Below are 21,972 nucleotides of genomic sequence, written 5' to 3' on the forward strand. Positions count from 1 at the left end.
TGTATTCTCATGTGTGAAATGTGATAATTCCCATTCTATTCCATAGGGTTGTTGTGTTAAAACGGGATTATAGTTACTGAAATTAAGCAGTAACAAAAAAGTTCTCTTGAAAAGAAAAATGTAGGCTGGGCACGATGGCCCACACCTATAATCCCAGCACTTCGAGAGGCCAAGTAGGGAGGATCACTTGAGGCCAGGAGTTGGAAGTTGCAGCAAGCTATGATTACACCACTGCACTCCAGCCTGGGTGATAGAGCAAGACCCTGTGTCTTTTTAAAAAAAAAAAAAAAAAAAAAAAAGCATGCAAATGATTACACCAATAAGCATTAAATTAAATTAAAAACACTGGACTTGGGGAAACTTTCTCTTTTTACATTTGTATCATTCATTCTATAATAACCAAATATAAGTAATTATACCAGTTATAGATCTTGACAATTAAAGGAAAACCAATAAGTATAAACATTTTACATATTTTGTTTATTTGTTTTTGACATAAGGGTCTTGCTATTTTGCCCAGGCTGCACTCAAACTCCTGGGCTCAAATGATCCTACTGCCTCCCACGTAGCTGAGACTGCAGGTACATGCCACTGCGCCAAGTTTATACATATTTAACGACTAAAAAGCTCTATCCCAAATTGATCTTCTTTAAGACAGACTCTCCAAGGAATTAGAAAGGCAAAAGGAAAGTTTAATGACCAGTGGCAGATGACTGGAGCAATGGTGAAACAAAACTTCTCTTAAAACATTGGATTTAAAATACTCGCATTTGCACAGGATGCTATATTTGGAAAAATGCTTCATAAAGCATTTCATTTTGACCCAAAAGAAACTATAACTAATTGTTAAACACACACCATAACTGAACATAATAATAGTCATAGCTAGGACTATTAAATGTATCACAAGTAGCTACGCCTTATGAATAAATTATCTGAGAAATAACTAAAGCTACTGCCTAAATGTATTAGATGAGTCAAAAAGGTAGTCTTGGCCGGGTGTGGTGGCTCACGCCTATAATCCTAGCACTCTGGGAGGCCAAGACAGGAGGATCGTTCGAGGTCAGGAGTTCGAGACCAGCCTGAGCAAGAGCAAGTCCCCATCTCTACTAAAAACAGAAAGAAATTAGCCAGACAACTAAAAAAAAAAAAAAAATATATATATATATATATATATATATATAAATTAGCCAGGCATGGTGGTACATGCCTGTAGTCCTAGCTACTCAGGAGGCTGAGGCAGAAGGATTGCTTGAGCCCAGGAGTTTGAGGTTGCTGTGAGCTAGGCTGACGCCATGGCACTCTAGCCCAGGCAACAGAGCAAGACTCTGTCTCAAAAAAAAAAAAAGAAAACTAAGATATATATGGTTCTTACCATATTTGGGATTTCTACTATAACAAGAACAAAATTTAATTTGGTTGTAAATTGCTGGTCAGAAAAACATTTTAAAAGAACTTGAAGCTAAAAGCCACCTCTTAGAAAGAATTCAAATTAAAATGAAAATGAAGCCAGAAACACCGAGTTATATAAATTTAATTTGCATATTTTTAAAACTCTCCTCTATATGGGTCTGGTAGAGTTTAACATAAAAATGCAATTAGGTTTAGAGGTAAATTAATTTAAATATTATTTAGTATAATATCAATCTTTAAAGATAGCTTGTTCTCAAATGTATTAAGAAAATTAAAGAAACTTTCTGTTTATATTCTCAGAATTTGCTCAAAGATTTCCTCATAAAAATTAGCCCCAAACAAGGATGCCAAACCTGAATATAAAACATATTGACAGCTCAGCTCTCTTAGCATCTAAATTATCACAGCCCTATTTTTAGTCCCTACCAGATAATCTCTTTATCCCTAAGACACGCAGTTTATATACTATGGAAATGTATTTAGAAATGGAAGTCCTTGATATACTTTATACAAAATAACTACCTTAGGAAATCCTACTAATAGTAATAATAGTCATCAAAAATCATCTGTTCTTTGAATATCAACTCTAACACAGCAGTAGTTTTACCTTCAATTCCTGAACCAACATGCTGGGCATGTTTCACTGAACATTTCATATGTTCAGAGTTACATATGGATACATTAATAGCCCCTTTTAAGTTGAAAAAGACCTCAGAACATTTATGCTTTCTTCATTTTATAAATGAGGAACCTGAACTCCAGAGATGCCATTCTTACTTGGTCAGCGGTAAAGCCAGGACTCATAAAGTTAGAGGGCTCCAACTCTATGGTCTTTCCCACTGAATCAAGCTGCCAATGTGTGGGGAGTTGTGAAAGACAAACATACATATAGAGTTTAAACTCTCAACATATAGAGCCAATTCAATTATTTCATGCATAGTAACCCTTTAAATAATTAGCTTACCTTATCGAAGGGAGGGTAATAATAAGGTTGTTTTTTATTCTCTGGAAATTTAATATGTAAAGCAGTTGCATTTTCAGTATATGGATTTGTTTGAACAGTTCCCATTGGATTCAACATTTCTTCGAGTTCATCTAAAACGTGCAAATAATTTTGATCCTTAAGAAAATGTCTTTGAAACTAAATTTTTTAAAAAATTGTAATGGATTCCCTCTCATGAAAATTACTTAAAAAGTGTGTCAACTAAGGAAGTTTGGAAGAAAATTATATTAGTAAGCCTCTAATACTCTGTTAACACTTGCAACAAAATTTCAGGGTAAGTTTGCATACATCTTTAAAATGAGAAAAAAATAAAAATGAATAGTTACTTTACCTTTTTCTTCAAATTTGATAAATATTCTCAATCTTAAAAAGAAACTTAATTGAAACTGCTCTTCTTCCATCAAAATTAGGTGGCCCACAGGAATTATCATTTCATTACTGCATATGGACTTCTTAATCACATGCTATCTGGTTTACATGGTCATCACAATACCCAAATTGCTATTTTGAGAGTAATCAAATGACATTCTTTTTATCCAATCTAATGTTAACGCTCCTTTCTTATCCTGTAACTGCTTACACAAATACTTTCTGTAGTAGTCTCTGTAATATTCCATTTAAGTGCTACTCATTTTACTTCACCAACTGCTTCTTTTTTCAAGGTACTCCTTTCTCTCTTTTCTCCACCACCCTAAATACAGTCCATTCACAGAATTGTGCATGGGCTCTGAGAATTTCAATGTAGCAAGAAAACCCATGAGTTCACATTATGTAACTTTCTAATTTCATAGATAAGTAAACTCAAGATGAGAGGAGAAAATTAGGAGTACAACCTAAGCTTAACCCTTTGCAAAGTAATTTTTCTTACACTGATTTTAGCACATTTGTTTTCTCTGTACTTTCTAAGGAAAGAAAGATAAGGTCCATACTGTCTAGATCCAATTTCAATAAAGTATGCGCACTAGAATTATCTCCCAAAGCTAGAAAATCTTCACAAGGTTCAGCTCCTTAATCCTTTGCTCATATCATTTAATATTTTCGCATCTCAGAGGTTCAATTTCCACTTGGAGGCAATTCTTATAATTTATACACCTCTAGAGTGTATTTCTCAGCATATTACAATTCCATACTTGTGCTCTCTAGTAGCATTATATTAATACTTATTTGTCCTATCAAATGCAACCTATATGAAGTCAAATAGAGCATTTTAATACTTAACAGCCCCTCAACTCCAAACATAAGGTAACCTTTTTCAAAAGTGATCACAAAAAGGGGACTCTTAAATACTACAGAGAGTACAAACTACTACGATCTCTATTAAACAGCAATTTGTGATTATCGATAAAAAATACAAATTTATTTACTCTTTAACTCAATAAACCCATTTCTGGGAATTTACCTTAGATATATACCTGCATATAAACAGGGTTATTCATTATAACACTGTTTGCACTACCAAAAGATAACTCTGCCTCCAAAAAAAAAAAAAAAAAAAAAAAAAGAAGCAGCAGCAGTTCTCTGTGTAGAAAGATAAGGTGAATAAGGCAAAGAGTAGACCATTGTACAGAATATGCTATATTTTGTGTAAGAATAGAGAGAAAAATGGAATCTAAATTTGCTTTTCCTAATGTATACATGAAGACTTCTGATAGTGAGACCCCGTCTCTACAAAAAATAAAAAAATTAGCCAGGCATGGTGGTGTGTACCTGTAGTCCTAGCTACTAGAGAGTCTGAAGCAGGAGAATCACTTCAGCCCAGGAGTTGGAAGTTGCAGTGAGCTATGATGACGCCATTGCACTCTAACCCAGGCAACAGAGTGAGACCCTGTCTCAAAGAAAAAAAGAAAAAGAAAAAAGAAAGAAAAAAAGAAAAAAACCACTTCTGGAAAGATACTAAATAACGTTAAGAACTCTAGATGAGAGGATTATTTGTAGCTCTTTTGTTTCTTGCTTTCACCTACTAGGATAAATGTGGCAATTCTAGAGCCGATACAGCCTTAACTGTGTTCATTTATTATTCTTCATTAGACATTTTCTTAGAGAAGAAGTCAGGTACCTAGTATGACAAGTTACATACCACCAGAAATTGTCATTTTTACTAAGAATACCAGCCAAGTTGCTTGGTGATTCTGGAGAACATGTGTGAGTTAAGATTTTCAAGAAAGTATAGTGTTGAAATGCACAACTTTCACTCTATTGTGAAAATATAGTTCCTCACAAGAAATATGTCAAATACACACAGCTCTCCTATATTTGGGGGAAAAAGTGATTAGTGAAAATTATCAGAGGAGAATATGTAGGAGAAGGTAAGAATCGGAGAATATACACATACAAAAACAGTAGAATGTGAGTAGTTTATAAATATTTCCAGTAACTAACTATACAAAAATAATTTCAAGTAACAACTGCTAACGTATGAACATTTTCAACTGTCACAAAATAATTAGAAAATTCAAATAAGTGTACAACTTTACTAGATATATTAACAAACTATGATGACAGAAGAAAAGAGAGAGAAAGGAAACTACTATTATAATGTAAAGTTTATAATAAAAATTCTAACATTTGGGAAAGCAGTATGAAATAATGGAAAGTGTTGAGCAGTGTTTCATTCAAATCCTACATTTGAACCAATCATGTAAGACTGACTAACTTATTTTCTCTGAGCTTCACTTTCTTCATCTCTAAAAATGGAAATAAAACCATCTACCTCATTTAATGAGGGTATTTTGAGTAGTATTTGAGAAACAGACATGTGGAAGGTGTTCCTCTTACCTCAAATTTCAGGATAAAGCCAATAAAAGAATAAGTGTTTTTACCATTTCTCCCAATTTAGGGTATGTTCCTTTTTCTAAGTCAAGAGAATTAGTACAAGTAGGAGCAATAAAAGTTGTTATAAAGACAACATACTGTTCCTTAAGAGAAGTTCCCAAAAAAAAACTATATAAATAAAATATTTAAAGCAAGATACATTGAATAAAATAAGAAATATATATGGAAACAAGTTTCGACCACTGGGTGCCTTGGCAGCACGCTGACTCAAGGAAGTTTAGATTACTTCACCCCTCAGGATGGAAATGAATGATAAGAATGAAAGACGGAGCTGCTTGCTGCAAAACGGAAAAGTTAAGTCCCAGAGCCAGATCAGACACTCTATAATGCACTAAATGAACATTTTCTTAGTAATATTGGAATTATCTTATTATTAGCACAATGTGGTACATTATTTGTGTGAAGTACTAACTTGTTAAAGTAACCATTTAAAATATAGACCAATTTTTTAAACCAAAAAAAAAGAAATATACTCAAAAAAATCACTTTATGAATATATTAGAATAATTTATGTAAATCTGTTTTAGAATGCATAACAAAGACACAAAATGATAGTTTACTTATTAAATCAAAAGAATGCTGAGCCACAAAGAAACATTAGTCCACATGCCAAAAGTTACTCTTTAACACTAAGGAAAAGGATGTAAATCTTACCAGGAAATGAAGACCAGCTGTGCAATATTATGTCTCCAGATCTCAACTGTCCTTTAAAGTCAAAAACCATTGTATTTACCCATGCTACAGGATAATGCTGTTGAAAAAGATACCACTGCATAAATATGCTAAGAATGAACTTAAAGGTATAAATATGTTCATGCTCTTTGTTTAAATATTAGTTCTAGAATGTTCTAAATGATTTCCAAAATAATCATGCAAAATTAGGATTAGATATACATGAAAAAATGCTCAACATCTTTATAATGGTTAAGAAAAACCTTAAAAGCCAATTAATGTCCCACAATAAAATAGTATATCCAAAAAATGAAATATGTACAGCCTTTGAAAATGATGAATTTTTAATGATTCAAGAAAAAAATGTGATGTAATATCAAGATACATGTTTATTACATTTATTTTTTTTAGAGACAGGTTCTCACTTTGCCACCCACACCTGAGTGCAGCAGTGCAATCATAGCTCACTATAACCTCGAATTCCTGGGCTCAAGTGATTCTCCTGCCTCCACCTCCCAAGTAGCTAGGACTACAGGAGCATGACACCATGCCTGGCTAATTTTTTTTTTTTTTTTTTAATACAGATGAGGTTCTCACTATGTTGCCCAGGCTGGTCTCAAACTCCTGGCCTCAAGCAAACCTCCCCTGAGGACTTCCCTTTAGCTTGCATAAATCTTAATGTGGGAGGAGGCAAGTCTCTAAGTATTGTAGAATTTATTTATATCTCTTAAAAGGAGGCACTAAGCTGGTAGGACTTTTATGTAGACATTTAAACATATTAATTTGGCCACAGTGTATCAAAAAATCTTATAAATAATCAAACACTTTGAGAACTCTGTAACAGAGGAGAAAAAAACACTAACGAACTAAGCCTTCTGTGAAACTTATTTTTAGAGGAATGTATGATGATAACCAAAAGAAATGCTTACATTCCCATGTTAAGAATAAAAGAACACAAAAATTCATATATAATAAAAGAATGCTAATTTGTATAGATAAATACAGTAACTAGGATTTTAAAACATAAAAATTCATGTTACCATCCCCCAAAAAACTTTTCAAAAAGTAAGAAAAAAATAAAGACATTTGACTACAAAATATAAAATGGAAGATGAGAATAGGAAAACAGGCCCATTGTCCTATATCCATAATTTCAAAATCCAAAAAGCTCTGAAAACTAAAGGCTTATTGATAACTCATATGACAACAAAACATGGTGAGAGATAACATGAAGTAATAACAGTCTTTGTCACATTTAGTGTGAATATCCATATATTTCACTCCAGATATTAATATGTTTGATTACACATTTATGCCCCAGACTCCATAAGGTGTATTAAGTGATGTGCTATCAATGAAAAATGCACAAAATTTGGAATTATCAAATGTTTCTGGCTCCTGGAATTTCACTTAAGGGACTGTAATACTCAATTATTTCAAACAGTCTTAAAATTATTCCATTATATAAAACAATTTTAATAAGTTGGTATATTATTACCACTTTTCCAGCTTTCCGGATGGTCTGATATTTAGAGGGATTAATAGTTTTAGTCGATTTCTTCGTTTTTACTTTATCCAAAACTGCATAAACAGCAAAACATAATCGAGCCATTCTTGGCAAGTCACAAGTATTAATATCAAATTCCAGTGGTTCATTCCAAATGTGATCATTTTTCCCTGATATCTCTGAGCTTACAACGGTTTTACACAGGAGCTCGGTACCGTGAAAAAGACCAGCCCTGACATGAACCTGTAATGAAGGAGACAAAACAAATACAAAAATCATAGTATTTATGATGTATGTATTATGATATATCATTGAAACATCTCTACTTTACAGAATAAAGAAATATAATGGGAGAAGCAGCACACCAACTTTTAGAGAGCCTATTTGTCCACAGACCCACAAGACTGTAATTAATCAGTATATTGTTCACTAAAGTACAGTTGGTTTAACCTATTTTTCACTTACTAAGTAGACCAGCTACAAAATCACACACTGGTCCAAATGCTACAGGCCTCAATGGTTTAAACAGGTCTAAAGAAACCAAGATAATAAGTATAAGCACATTATCATATGCTGACTTCCAGTGACTTCACTTACTTGGAGCCTTGTGTTACTCTTCTGTATAGCTGGGAAAGAACGGATGAATGAGTAGGCTCCAAAGTTTCTATTTCTAAATAACTTATGAGTTTGTCATTGTAAGTCAAGAGCCAACTAAAGATATTCTATTCATATCTATAATTATCCTACACATCACTCTCCTTCATTTTTTATTAAAGGCCCAGGTCAGGAGTGGTGCTGGGTATATATAAAATGTCCTAGAAAAGTTTATTCAGTCATTGTATAGTTTTTAAAAGAAGATATGACCTAATTATCTCCAATTTATTTATTTATTTATTTATGTTTTTTTTTTTTTTTTTTGAGACAGAGTCTCACTTTGTTACCCGGGCTAGAGTGAGTGCCGTGGCATCAGCCTAGCTCACAGCAACCTCAAACTCCTGGGCTTAAGTGATCCTACTGCCTCAGCCTCCCGAGTAGCTGGGACTACAGGCATGAGCCACCATGCCCGGCTAATTTTTTTGTATATATATTTTTAGTTGGCCAGATAATTTCTTTCTATTTTTAGTAGAGACGAGGTCTCACTCTTGCTCAGGCTGGTCTCGAACTCCTGACCTCGAGCGATCCACTCGCCTCGGCCTCCCAGAGCTAGGATTACAGGCGTGAGCCACCGCGCCCGGCCAATTATCTCCAATTTAAAAGTGAGTGGCAAAGTAAAACTAAAACAAAGCAGTAGTGAAACAGAGATTTACCTAATAATATACTTTTAAAGTCAAAAGTTTTTATACCAATTTATTCAGATATGACACTAGCATACAGTACTACTCAACAAATATTTAATGAATAAATGAATATATGTGTAGAATTTTCTTGTCTTTCATTTTTTAAAAAAGCTTATCAATAAAAGCCATTTTGACTTAAGAGTTACTATCCCAATTTTGAAAAGATCAATATCCAAGAATATCCCCATACTTCATCTATAGATATTAAAACATATTAAACAGTAATATCAAATTTTAAATATTGATATTACCAGAAATTTTTATGTATTTATAATATTTTTATAATTATATGAGTTTAAAACCTATTAAAATAATTAAAACTACATTATACTGGCATAAATAAAACTATAGGTTAACAGGCCAGACACATCATAACACAACAGGGAAAGGGTGGCTTACTTAATAAAACAGTATTCATTTTACCTAATTCCAGCAAAATAAACACAGATGGAATAAAACATTAAGTATTTTTAAGTGATTAAAAGCTAAAGAAAAATTATTAAAAAGCTATCAGAATAACTGTTGAAGCTGGGTGACAGGTTCATAGAGGTTCATTGTACTATTCTCTCTACATAATTTATGTTTGAAATTTTTCTTTAAAAAATTTTAAGAAAATTGCTTACTCTAAACACTGATTATTATGACACAGTAAAGATTAAAGTGATAAAGGTTACAAAGGATACTAAAAACACTTGTAGCAAACCCTCTATTCAAGTTTCCTTAGTTCCATCTTGCTCCAGCTCCCCAAGTACATATACCTTGCTCCTTTGCTCCTCTGCATTGGAAAAATCTCACTCTCCAGCAGGCTATAGACCTGTGTAAGTCTTTCCCATATCAAATTCAAACAAAAATCTTACTTAGAAATTAACTAACCATAATCTCCTATGTTCTCTACCACAGGGAAAATGGCACCAGCATCTACTCAGTCACCTCTATGTCTCTTACTTTCAATCCCTCATGAAGTCTAACACTGTATATAAAGGGAACATAGATTTATGATGTGGCCTCAAATGAAAAATGGAATAACACAAAATATTATTAAAAGCATGTTCACATTGTAACTGTGTGAAGAAAAGAACACAAATAAAAGTAGTTTAAACTGGATGGCAGGAATTTTGGTGACTTGTTCCCTTAAAGGACCTTTGATTTTATTTTATAATGTTATCTTTAAATATTTTTAAATTAATATTCTAGAAAATATCATTAAATGGCTGGATGCTCAAAATTTAAGACCCTATATACAAACATAACAACAGTATACTCATAGCCAATCTAAAACTCACTAGTTGTAATGAAAGCATGAATGAAAATAGAAATGATTTTTTTTGGCATTATTTTTAAAAACAATTCCGGTTTTTTGCTCTGTCTTTAAATAGGCAGTTTCAGGATTAAGTAGCCATACCCTCAAGGAATCTTTAAGTCCACATCTGTAACCTAGTTTAAATGAAATTTACCTGTGTTCCCAGAAATTAGTTGAAAAGTCTGGGGGCTTTCATTTTTAATTTGTAAAGACTATGAACTAAGGAAAATTACAAAGGAGGACTTAAACAACCATACTTGCAAGAAACTTTTATATCTACCTTATATGCTATACTCAAAATATCAAAATTATGAGAAACTGACAGTAATACAGTATTTTTTTTTTAAGAGATAGGGTCTTGCTCTGTTGCCCAGGCAGGAGTGCCATAGCGCAATCATAGCCTCCTGCAGCCTGGGTTCAGGTGATTCTCCTGCTTCAGCCACCCAAAGAGATGCCACCATGCCTGGCTTTTTGGTTTGTTTTTTTTTTTTTTGTAGAGATAGGGCCTCACTTTGTACATAGGCTGGTCTCGAACCCATGGTCTCAAGCAATCCTCCAGACTCAGCTTCTCAAACTATTGGGATTACAGGCATCAACTACTGCACCAGCCCCTAGCACAATATTTTTAATAGGCAAGGTAGATCACTAGGTAGAATTAGAATAAGAGAAGGCATATTAACCCACATTTCTCATATTTCTAATTACTTTAGTCTCTAAATAAAATTTTAGTTGCCTATAAGAAACATAGAACAATTATTTTCTCGTAAGTAATGAAGAAACTGCCCCACCATCAAAGTCTGTATCATCTCTACAGAAGTCTTTCAAGGCTGAAGAAATGATTAATTTCACAGCTTTAAACACATTTCCAAACATTCTGCATGACATATACTCAACATTCTGTTCCATTCATGTAAGCTAAATTCACATAAACTCCCAATTCACTCTGGAAAGCACTAAAATTAACTGATAAAAGTGGTTCTATAAACCAGGCGTGGTGGCTCACGCCTATAATCCTACTAGCACTCTGGGAGGCCGAGGGGGGCAGATTGTTTGAGCTCAGGAGTTCGAGACCAGCCTGAGCAAGAGCAAGTCCCCATGTCTACTGAAAATAGAAAGAAATTAGCCGGACAACTACAAATATATAGAAAAAATTTACTGGGCGTGGTGGCGCATGCCTGTAGTCCCAGCTACATGGGAGGCTGAGGCAGAAGGATCACTTGAGCCCAGGAGTTTGAGGCTGCTGTGAGCTAGGATGACACCATGGCACTCTAGCCTGGGCAACAGAGTGAGACTCTGTCACACACACACACAAAAATCTCCACTGGGTACTTCCTATTCTTCCCCTCAACCACACAATGATCACATCCGAATTTGACTTCACCACACCCTAGCACCTCCAAATCACTAATTCTTACATTTCACTTCACTCTCCAACTACCTCCCCCCTTCCAACTTACTCCAATACTCACACAGGAAAACTTCCTTGCCACCATTAAGGCCCCTATTTCAACAAACAATACCTCCCCCTCCATTTCTCTATCAGCTTTGTTTTCAGAAAAAGTAGTAAGAAAATCCATTCTCTAAACCTATACCACATGAAATAAAAATTGTACAATTTCCTGATGCTTAGTCTGAGTCACCTTCAGTCTTCTGAAAAATTTTAAAGTACTACCATGCTTTATACAGTCACATGTTTTATTATCCAACTTAAGTAAACTTCTAAAGTGACATTTTTTTCTGCAAGCCCTAGAACTTTAGTATAGCAGAGAGGTGCTAAGCCAACAGACAGACTGCATTCCTGTACTCACCAGTTAAAAATGTTCTGTGTTGGACAAGATATGAATTGGTTTCACATTAACACCTTGTTAAACACTATGGCCAAAATCCACTACATTTTTTGCTTTCAGATATTAGACACAAAAAAAGATCAGCTGCATGAATATGTGGGAATTTCCATGTTTTTATGAAGTGTACCACGTTGCATCCTTGATACTTTATAAAGGGAAAACCTGTTTCTTCTATACTCACACAGTTTAGATATCAAATTTGTGAAGGTTTTTCCCACACCAACCAATTCTCCAACTCTCTGGGCACCAACTGAATGTTCTACAATTCACTTCTGACACTAACTACAGGGATTTAGCACAGACCCCCACAGGTTAAAGGCTTAGTTACACAAGACTGACCTCTACTTTAGATGCCAATCGCAAGTCCCAGGTTGTCACCTGTACTTCTGATCAGTGGTGGGTTCCCACAATGTCCTCCTTGGCTTCAATTATTTGCTCTAACAGCTCACAAAACTCAGGGAAACACATTAACCAGTTTATCAAAAAAGATATAAATGATCAGCCAGATGAAAATGTATATGGTGTGAGGTCCAGAAGGGTCCCAAACACATAAGCTTCTGTCTCCATGGAATTGAGGTAATACATTCACTACCCCAGAAGCTGTGCAAACCGTATCATTTAGGGTTTTTGATGGCGGTTAGTTAAGCAGGTGGAGTTGACTGAATCATTAGCCACTGGTTATTAAGTCAATCTTTAACCTCCCTCCCTGCCCCAAAAGTTGTGGGTGGGGTGAAAGTTCCAACCTTCTTGCATAAGGCTGGTATCCCTGGCAACCAGGCCCCATCCAGGAGCTATCTGCAGATTCTCCAGTCATCTCATTAACATACAAAGACACTCCTGTCTTACCAAGATTCCATGGGTCTTAGAAGCTCTAGTGTCAGGAACTGGGGACTAGATCAAATATCATAATAAAAGATGTTCCATTTAGCCAGAGCAATTAGGCAAGAGAAAGAAATAAAGGCCATCCCAAGTGGAAAGGAAGAAGTCAAATTGTCCCTGTTTGCAGACCACATGATCATGTATATAGCAAAACCTAAAGACTACCAAAAAACTCTTAGAACTAATAAATTCAGTAAAGTTGCAGGGCACAAAAATCAACATACAAAAATCAGTATCTTTTCTATATACAAATAAGGAACTAGCTAAAAAAGAAATTTAGGCAGTCCTATTTATATAGGTATAGAAAATTAAAAATACCTAGGAATAAATTTAACAAAGGAGATGAAAGACCTCTACAAGGTAAACTACAAAGAAATTAAAGAGGATACAAACAAATGGAAAAAGACCCCATGCTCATGGACCAGAAGAATTAATATTAAAATGACTCTACTATCCAAGCCAATTTCAAATTCAATACAATCCCTATCAAAATACCAATGCCATCCTTCACAGAATTAGGGGGAAAAAAATCCTGAAATTTGTATGGAACCAAAAAAGACTCCTAATAGACAAAGCAATCCTGAGCAATAACAAAGCTGCAGGCATCATACTATCAGACTTGAAAATATACCACAAATCTGTAGTAGCCAAAACAGCACAGTAATGGCGTAAAAACAGAAACATAGACCAATGGAACAGAATAGAGAACCCAGAAACTGACATATCTACAGCCACTTGATTTTTGATATAGGCACCAAGAATCTACATCGGGCAGTCTCTTCAATAAATGGTGCTGGGAAAACTGTATATTCATGTGCAGAAGAATGAAAATAGATCTCCACCTCCCAACCTATACAAAAATCAACTCAATAGTGATCAAAGACCTAAATATAAGGCCCTAAACTATAAAACTACTAGAAGAAAATAGGGAAATGCTTTAGGCCATTAGTCTAGGAAAGGATTTTATGAATAAAACCTCAAAAGCACAGGTAAGAAAAGCTTATGTGAACAAATGGTATTAAATCAAACTAAAAGGCTTCTGCATAGCAAAGGAAACAATCAACAGAGTGAAAAGACAACCTACAGAATGGAAGACAATATTTGCAAACTATTCATCCAACAGGGAATTAATATCCAGAATATACAAGAAACCCAAACATCAACAGCAAACAATCCAATTTTAAAAACTGGCAAGTGATCTGAACAGACATTTCTCAAAAGATAACATACAAGTGGCCAAGAAATACATGAAAAATGCTCAACGTCACTAATCATCAAGGAAATGAAAACCAAAACAGTGAGCTATCATTGCACCCCAATTAGGATGGCTATTGTCATAAAGACAAAAAATAACAAATGCTGACGAGGATGTGGAAAAAAGGAACTCTTAGACACTATTTGTGAGAATGTAAACTAATTCAGCCACTACGGAGAACAGTATGGAGGTTCCTCAAAAAAATACAAATGGAACTACCAATATGACCCAGTAATCCCACTATAAACCCAGATTCCATTTATCTGCAGGAAAGGAAATCATTGTATCAAAAAGACAACTGCACCCCCATGTTCACTGCAGTAAAACAGCCAAGATAAGGAATCAACCTAGGTGTCCAACAACAGATGAACAGATAAAGAAAATGTGGTATATGTACAGAATGGAATACTATTTAGCCATAAAAAAGAATAAAATACTGTCATTCGCAGCAACACAGATGGAACTGGAGAACATTATGGTAAGTGAAATAAGCCAGGAACAGAAAGTTAAACACTGCATGTTTTCACTTACATGTGGAAACATTAAAAAAAAAAAAAAAAAAAAGCTGATCTCATAAAAGTAATATGTACTTACAATACAAGACACTAAAGGAAGGGAAAGGTTGGGGGCAGATAGGGAGTGATTTGTTAAAGCACAGAAAATTATGGCTAGATAGGAAGAGTAAGATACAGTGCTCTAGCAATGGTCCCCAACCTTTTTGGCACCAGGGACCAGTTTCATGGAAGACAATGTTTCCATGGATGCAGGGGTCAGGGGGTGGTTTCGGGATGATTCAAGCGCATTACATTTATTGTGCAGTCAAACCTCTCTGCTAATAATAATCTGTATTTGCAGCTGCCCCCCAGTGACAGCATCACTGCGTCAGCTCCACCTCAGATCATCAGGCAACAGATTCTCACAAAGAGCATACCAGGTAGATCCCTCACAAGCACAGTTTACAATAGGGTTCACACTCCTATGAGAATCTAATGCCCCTGCTGATCTGACAGGAAGTGGAGCTTATGCGGTGATGCAAGCAATGGAGAGCAGCTGTAAATACAGATGAAGCTTAGCTGGTTTGTGCCGCTCCCCTCATGCCGCTCACCTTCTGCCATGCGGCTCAGTTCCTAACAGCCACAGACCAGTATAGGTCTGGTACAGGTCCATGGCCCAGGGGTTGGGGACTGCAGTTCTACAGCACTATAGGCTGACTTAAGCTAACAATAATATATTATATAATTTCAAATAGCTAGAAGGAGGATATTGAATGTTCCCAACACGAAGATGATAAATGTTTGAGATGACTAATATGCTAACTGACCTGATCACTATACATTATAACTATCACAACATCATGATGTACTCCTTAGGTATGTGTGATTATTATGTGTCGATTATAAAAATGTTAAAAAAAAAAAAGGGGGAGGAAAAAAAGGCACTCCTACCACTCAGGAAATTATAAGAGTTTTAGGAGCTCTGAGCAGGGAACCAGGGGCAGAGATCAAATGTATATTAATTTATTATGTCACAATTTGTAAAGAGGTAGATTTGGTCTGGCTTATGAGAGGAATACTGTGTGAACTTTAGAGATGGTTATGTTAAAATACATTCCTTCATTGCACAAATATTTATTTAGTGTTCCAGGCACTGAAATAGGATAAAAAGATTAAAATATTGTTTTCTCAGGTTATATATATATTAATAGACTGGAGGTTCTAAGACACATATAACTACACTATGAGATACCAAGATGTATGACTAATAACATGTGATACAGGATATGACTAGGTTTGTACTTCTCTGGGTTTCTCCTGATTGGGGAACACTGGGCTGCTTCAATTTGTATGTTTCCATCTTTTGCCAGCTTTGCAAAGTTTCCTGTGACTATTTCCTTAAATAGTTTTTCTAAATTATACTCTGTCTCTTCTCTTTCTAAAAATCAGATTACACATATGTTAGACCTTCTAGTATTATCCCACAGGTTCCTGGGGCTCTATAGAACTTTTCCACCAAAAATTTTTCTCTCTGATGTTCAAATTGGAAAATATTTATTGATTAATCTTTAAGTTGACTGAGCCTTTCCTTTCTCATCACCATTCTGCTATTGAGACTATTCAGATAGCCAGGCATGGTGGCATGAGCCTGTAGTCCCAGCTACTCGGGAGACTGAGGCAGGAGGATCACTTGAGCCCAGGAGTTTGAGGTTGCTTTGAGTTAGGCTGATGCCATGGCAGTCTAGCCAGGCAACAGAGTGAGACTCTGTCTCAAAAAAAAAAAAAAAAAAGAGAGAGACTATTCAGACAATTTTAAAATTTCTGTTATTATATTTTTCAGTTCTAAATTTTCTATTTGATGTCTCCTTATACCTTCTATTGCTTGGCTGAGATTTTCTCCCTTTCCATTCCTGTTGTATTTGCCCTTAGTTGTTAGAGCAGTTTTATAACTGCTTAATGTCTTTAAGATAATGTCAACATCTGTGTCACCTCAACACTAACATTTACTGACTATCATTGTCCATACCACTTGAGATTTTCCTCATTCTTTATATGTTAAGTAATTTTGAATTGTATTGCAGATATTTTGACTGTTACATTATGAGACAACAGGCCTGGTTTATATCCTATAGAGAATGTTGACAGTTTTGTTTTAGGGAACAATAGTTAGGTTTAAGTTGCCAGTTTCAACGAGACTTCTGTGAGCTATTGTTCCAATACCAGTTAAGTTTTCAAATCCTTTGCTGGACTATTTGCATCTGTCCTATGTATGCACTACACATTAACCAGTCTGAGACTTGGGTAGTGGTTTATGCCACAGTTCAGTTCCCAAAGTATGCAGGCTGTTTAGGGTAGATCCTCATATGTACAGCTCAGGAATAAGCTTGTAAGTATAAATAACTTTGAGAGGTTGTTTTCCCAACCTTCTCCCACTATGCATGCTTCCAAGTATTCTTTGGTAGCCTAGGGCTCCCCTTTACTTCGCCCACCCAGAAAGCTGATGCTTTATTCAATCGTACTTCCTGCAACTATGTCAAACACTGGAAGAACAGAGAGAAAAAAAGTCAATGAGGATTGACTCCATTCTCTTGGGATTCCGACTCCTCTAACCGGAGAGGAAGATTTAACTCTCTGAATTTTATGCTCCTGCCACTGCCCCTGCTACCACTGTTGCTGCTATAAGCAGCAGAACTGCTTAGAGACTAGCGCAAATGAGAACAAAGACAAAAAAAAGAAATAAAAAAGTGAGGGAAAAAAGAGTGAAATTTGTATTCTCTCAGACATATTTAGAAGAACCCTCGTCGAGAGCTATAAATAGACAACTTCTCCTTAGGATCTCTCTGTCTGAACTAGCCATCTTCTAGATTTTGGGCAACATAGAGTTCAGGATTCTACTAAATATTAAGATGTATACATGAAAGATGAAATACCACAAGCCTGGGAAAGCCTGACCAGGAAGCCATGTGCTACAGAATTCCAAGCACTCTCACAAAGCTGGAAGACATTGAATTGTCTGCTAGGTAGATACCTGAATCATCACTGAACATCTGATATTTTCATTACAGACCTCCTAAGGAGTCATGTGCCCTATATGATCTCTGAGACTGTAAATATGACAGATCAGACTCTAGTGATTAGGTTGTAGTATATGATATAGTTGGTTTAAAGGAAGGGAGATAATCCTCAGTGAGCCTTACCTATTTGGTAAACCCTTAAAAGGGACTGGACTCTTCTTGGTGAAAGATTCAAAGCATGAGAAGATTCAGTGCTTGAGAAAGTCTTCAATTCTGGATTTAAAGATAAGGCCACAGGGCAAGGATCTGAGAGAAGCCTCTGTAACAGATAGCAGCTCTCAGCCAACAGCCATCAAGGAAATGGAGAATTCAGTCCTACAACTGCAATGAAAAGAACTTGGCCAACAATTTGAATCAGCTTGGAAGCAGATTCTTCCCCAGAACCTTCAGAAAATAATGCAGCCCTTACTGAAATCCAGGTGAAATTAACACCTGGATTTCAGCCTTGTTAAGACCATAAGCAGAGAACCTAGGAACTACATGCCTGGTAAACTAACACATAAGTGTTGTTTTAAGCTGCTACATTTGTGGTAACTTGATACATAGCAATAGAAAACTAATGTAAGGGGCTATCATGAACTTTATGCCAGTAAACTTAACAACTTAAAACAATTATCTGAAAGACAAAAATTACCAAAACTGACACAAAAGAAACAGAAAATCTGACTACTTATATATCCACTGGAAAAAAAATAAATTTTACCCATCTCTACAAAAAATAGAAAAATTAGTGGGGCATGGCGGCATATGCCTGTGGTCCCAGCTACTTGGGAGGCTGAAGCAGGAGGCTGGCTTGAGCCCAGAAGGTGGACCGGTGCCACCGAGACTACAGACGAGCTACTGTGAGCTGCCGTTGGCGTAATTAACGTTTAAATCAGTAGACCAAGTAAAGGAGATTACCTTCCCTAATATTGGTTAGAAATGAAGTATAATGCCTGAGAAAAATAGAGCATGTGTAAAGGTTTCTTTGATATTCTTCTGGAAAAAATTAAATAATAAAGGGCTATAGAGAAATACCAACTACAAGAAAATTAAAGATCTGAAAAATTATCTATAGAAGATAAACATGATGGCCTGCAATTTAAAAGAATAAGTAGGAATTTCCATTTGTTACTATGTAAATTATACATCTATACATACAAATCACTGAACAAAACCTATCCATGTATATAATGTATAATGTATACATTATATCCCATATGACCTGAAGGTAGATTTGACTATATGTGATTTTTGCCTTTAAGAATGAAATCCCCAAGGAACTCTACTGAACATATACTAATCCAGAGGACTGTCCAAGATATATTATAAAGTGAATAAATCAGGTTATAGAATAATAAAGTACCATCCCTTTTTTCTCTAACAAACTCATCAAGAAATAAAAGAAATAAACACAACCAAAACTCCTTTGATCCCCAAACCATGTTTATATATTTGTATAAACACAAAGGACACTCACAAGGCTTGTTGAGCTTGAATCCCTCATGATGGTAAGGAGATGGGAAGAAAAGACTAGTACCTTTTTTCTTAATCATGTTTACATTTTTTCACTTGCAATAACTTTAACATGCAATAATCATGTTATATTTTTACATTTGTAAAAAATTAATAAGGAAAGTTTAAATTAAAAGAAAAAAACAGGCCAGGCGCGGTGGTTCACGCCTGTAATCCCAGCACTCTGGGAGGCCGAGGAGGGTGGACCGTTTGAGCTCAGGAGTTCGAGACCAGCCTGAGCAAGAGCGAGACCCCTGTCTCTACCAAAAAAATAAAAAGAAATGATCTGGCCAACTAAAAATATATAGAAAAAATTAGCCGGGCATGGTGGCGCATGCCTGTAGTCCCAGCTACTCGGGAGGCTGAGGCAGAAGGATTGCTTGAGCCCAGAAGTTTGAGGTTGCTGTGAGCTAGGCTGACGCCACGGCACTCTAGCCCGGGCAACAGAGTGAGACTCTGTCTCAAAAAAAAACGAAGAAAACAGAATTACCACTAATTGGTGATAAACATACTGATTAAAAAGAAAAATCCAGCTGAGAATGTAAGAGCAAAGCCCTTATTTATTTTAATGACAGCTACCCAAACAATCTTTTCTTTAATCATATATATTTAACATATGCAACATGTTTTAATATACATATACATAATAAAGCAATTACTACAAATAAATTCACATATCCTTCATCACACACAGATACCTTTCTTGCCTTTTTTTTCTTTTTTTGGTAACAGTACCTGAAATCTCCTCTTTTAGCAAATTTTCTGTAAATAATACCACATTATTAACTACGGTCCTCATGTTGTACATTAGATCTCTAGACTTACTCATCCAAGATAGTTGTATCTTTGTACCCTTTGACTTCTATCTCTCCATTTCCCCCACCCCTGACCACTGGTAACCACCTTTCTTTCTACTCTCCCCCAAAATCTTTAACGTCCATATACAAAAGCAAGCCATTGGTAATTTTTGGTAAGGGGCTCCTAAATATATATCCTCATTCCAACAAACATTTCAAACTACTGAATCTTTCTTGGATCACAAAACTATTCACTTAATTTCCTACCCAGCAAAACAGGGAAAATGCATGCTTTATGCCTTGAGACAAAATGCCTTGTTAGGTCTTTATTTAATTGTATAGGATTGAACAATAAATCCCCATATGTTAACAACTTGTGGTCCATAATGTAGTCATCTAACTTCTTTCAAGAAATGGGATTACATTTTCTCTGTGCTTAGCAAGTTTAAAGAAGAAAAAAAAAAGACAAAGAGGAGGCTGAGTGCAGCTCTCAGCAAGGATGAGAAAGGAGAATAAGATTGCATAGAAACATGTGATCTATAGTTTTGGCTTAAATTTTACTTGCTGAATCCAAAATAATTTCTTCTAAATAATACTTAACGTCAATCTTTCCAGTAGATCTCTAATTATTCAAAGAATAATTTAAAACAACAATTCTCAAAGTTTTATAATAAATTGCCATATTCTATCCCATGTTATTTATCAGTATGGATAAAATTTAATCTCCAATGTGAATTACTGACCACATCAGCAAGTTATTCAAATAATGGAGCACATGGCAACTTCAAATCTTAGCTAGTACTCACTTTTACAGTTTCTTCTGTGTTAAGTTTATTTCCCTTAACCAAGACAATCTGGAAAGGGTTGTTATTTTCCCAAACGTGCTGTAAAAGAATGAAATAAATACAAAGTATTTCAATGAAAGGAATGAATATTCTATGCTAGCAATGAAATCATCTTAGTTCTCATGTCTATTGACAAAATTATGAAACTAGAGTTCTCAATTAACAACTGAAAGTCACATATATTAAAATTAATCGTGGCCAGGCGTGGTGGCTCACGACTGTAATCCTAGCATTCTGGGAGGCCGAGGCGGGAGGATCACTCGAGGTTAGGAGTTTGAGACCAGCCTGAGCAAGAGCGAGACCCTGTCTCTACTAAAAAATATAAAGAAATGATCTGGACAGCCAAAAATACATAGAAAAAATTAGCCAGGCATGGCGGCACATGCCTGTAGTCCCAGCTACTTGGGAGGCTTAGGCAGAAGGACTGCTTGAGCCCAGGAGTTTGAGGTTGCTGTGAGCTGGGCTGATGCCATGGCACTCTAGCATGGGCAACAGAGTGAGACTCTGTCTCAAAAATAAATAAATAAATAAATAAAATTAATCGTTATAACCTCAGTACTTTGTTTCCATGGCAAAACATAGGCACTATTCCACTACTGCTAAGAGATATCACTAAAATAAAAAGGAGCAATAAATAGCATTAAAAGCCTTGTATAAATTGAGTTGACCATTTACATTAATATAGAAGTAACATCAAGGCGCAGTTAAACATACAATTTGTAAAGATTGAGTAACTGACTAAAAAATGTTAACTGTTCAAATGAAGAAAAACTTAGTATTTGCTTTATATAAATATATTACATTCTGGAAAAAATAGTGCCTTTCATTCATATTTAATACTAAAAGAATTCAATATTGAGAAGACAGGCAAATTATAACAAAACCACCACCACAGCTAAGCTGATAAAAATGAATTATACTGGTAATTCAACTATTTCTGCATATCTAACTTTTCTACTAGAGCATCCCAAACTGCTCATTGAAATCCTATGTTTAAAGGCTAATCTCTAATTTGACAGCATTTTTCTTTGGCACCAAAAGAACACCAAAACTATAAATGGCACATTTACATTTAATTTGTACCTTAAGTAAGGAAAAAGAATAGTAGCTTTTTTAGCTATTACTTTAAAATAAATAATGATGGATTTTTGGTAAATATGCATTGGGTTTTACAGAAGGAGAAGTGAGCAAAGGAAATATGTGTGAGACTGAAGCATACTACC

At 35.3% G+C, this 21,972-nt stretch overlaps 1 protein-coding gene across 2 annotated transcripts in view; it reads right to left on the reverse strand.

Annotated features, from left to right (window-relative positions):
* Positions 1-21,972, reverse strand: part of PIK3CB (phosphatidylinositol-4,5-bisphosphate 3-kinase catalytic subunit beta) — a 138,140-nt gene that overhangs the window by 58,652 nt on the left and 57,516 nt on the right. The window contains exons 8-11 of one of the 2 annotated variants that reach the window (XM_045539229.1): positions 20,711-20,788; positions 7,422-7,670; positions 5,903-5,999; positions 2,378-2,508 (exon numbers count right to left, since the gene is read on the reverse strand). In XM_045539229.1, the coding sequence (XP_045395185.1) occupies positions 2,378-2,508; positions 5,903-5,999; positions 7,422-7,670; positions 20,711-20,788 (555 nt within the window). Of the gene's footprint in view, positions 1-2,377; positions 2,509-5,902; positions 6,000-7,418; positions 7,671-20,710; positions 20,789-21,972 lie in introns of both variants that reach the window. The other variant, XM_045539228.1, reaches the window with a different exon arrangement.

Source organism: Lemur catta, chromosome 1 (genome assembly GCF_020740605.2).
Source record: "Lemur catta isolate mLemCat1 chromosome 1, mLemCat1.pri, whole genome shotgun sequence".
NCBI classification, from domain to species: Eukaryota; Metazoa; Chordata; class Mammalia; order Primates; family Lemuridae; genus Lemur; species Lemur catta.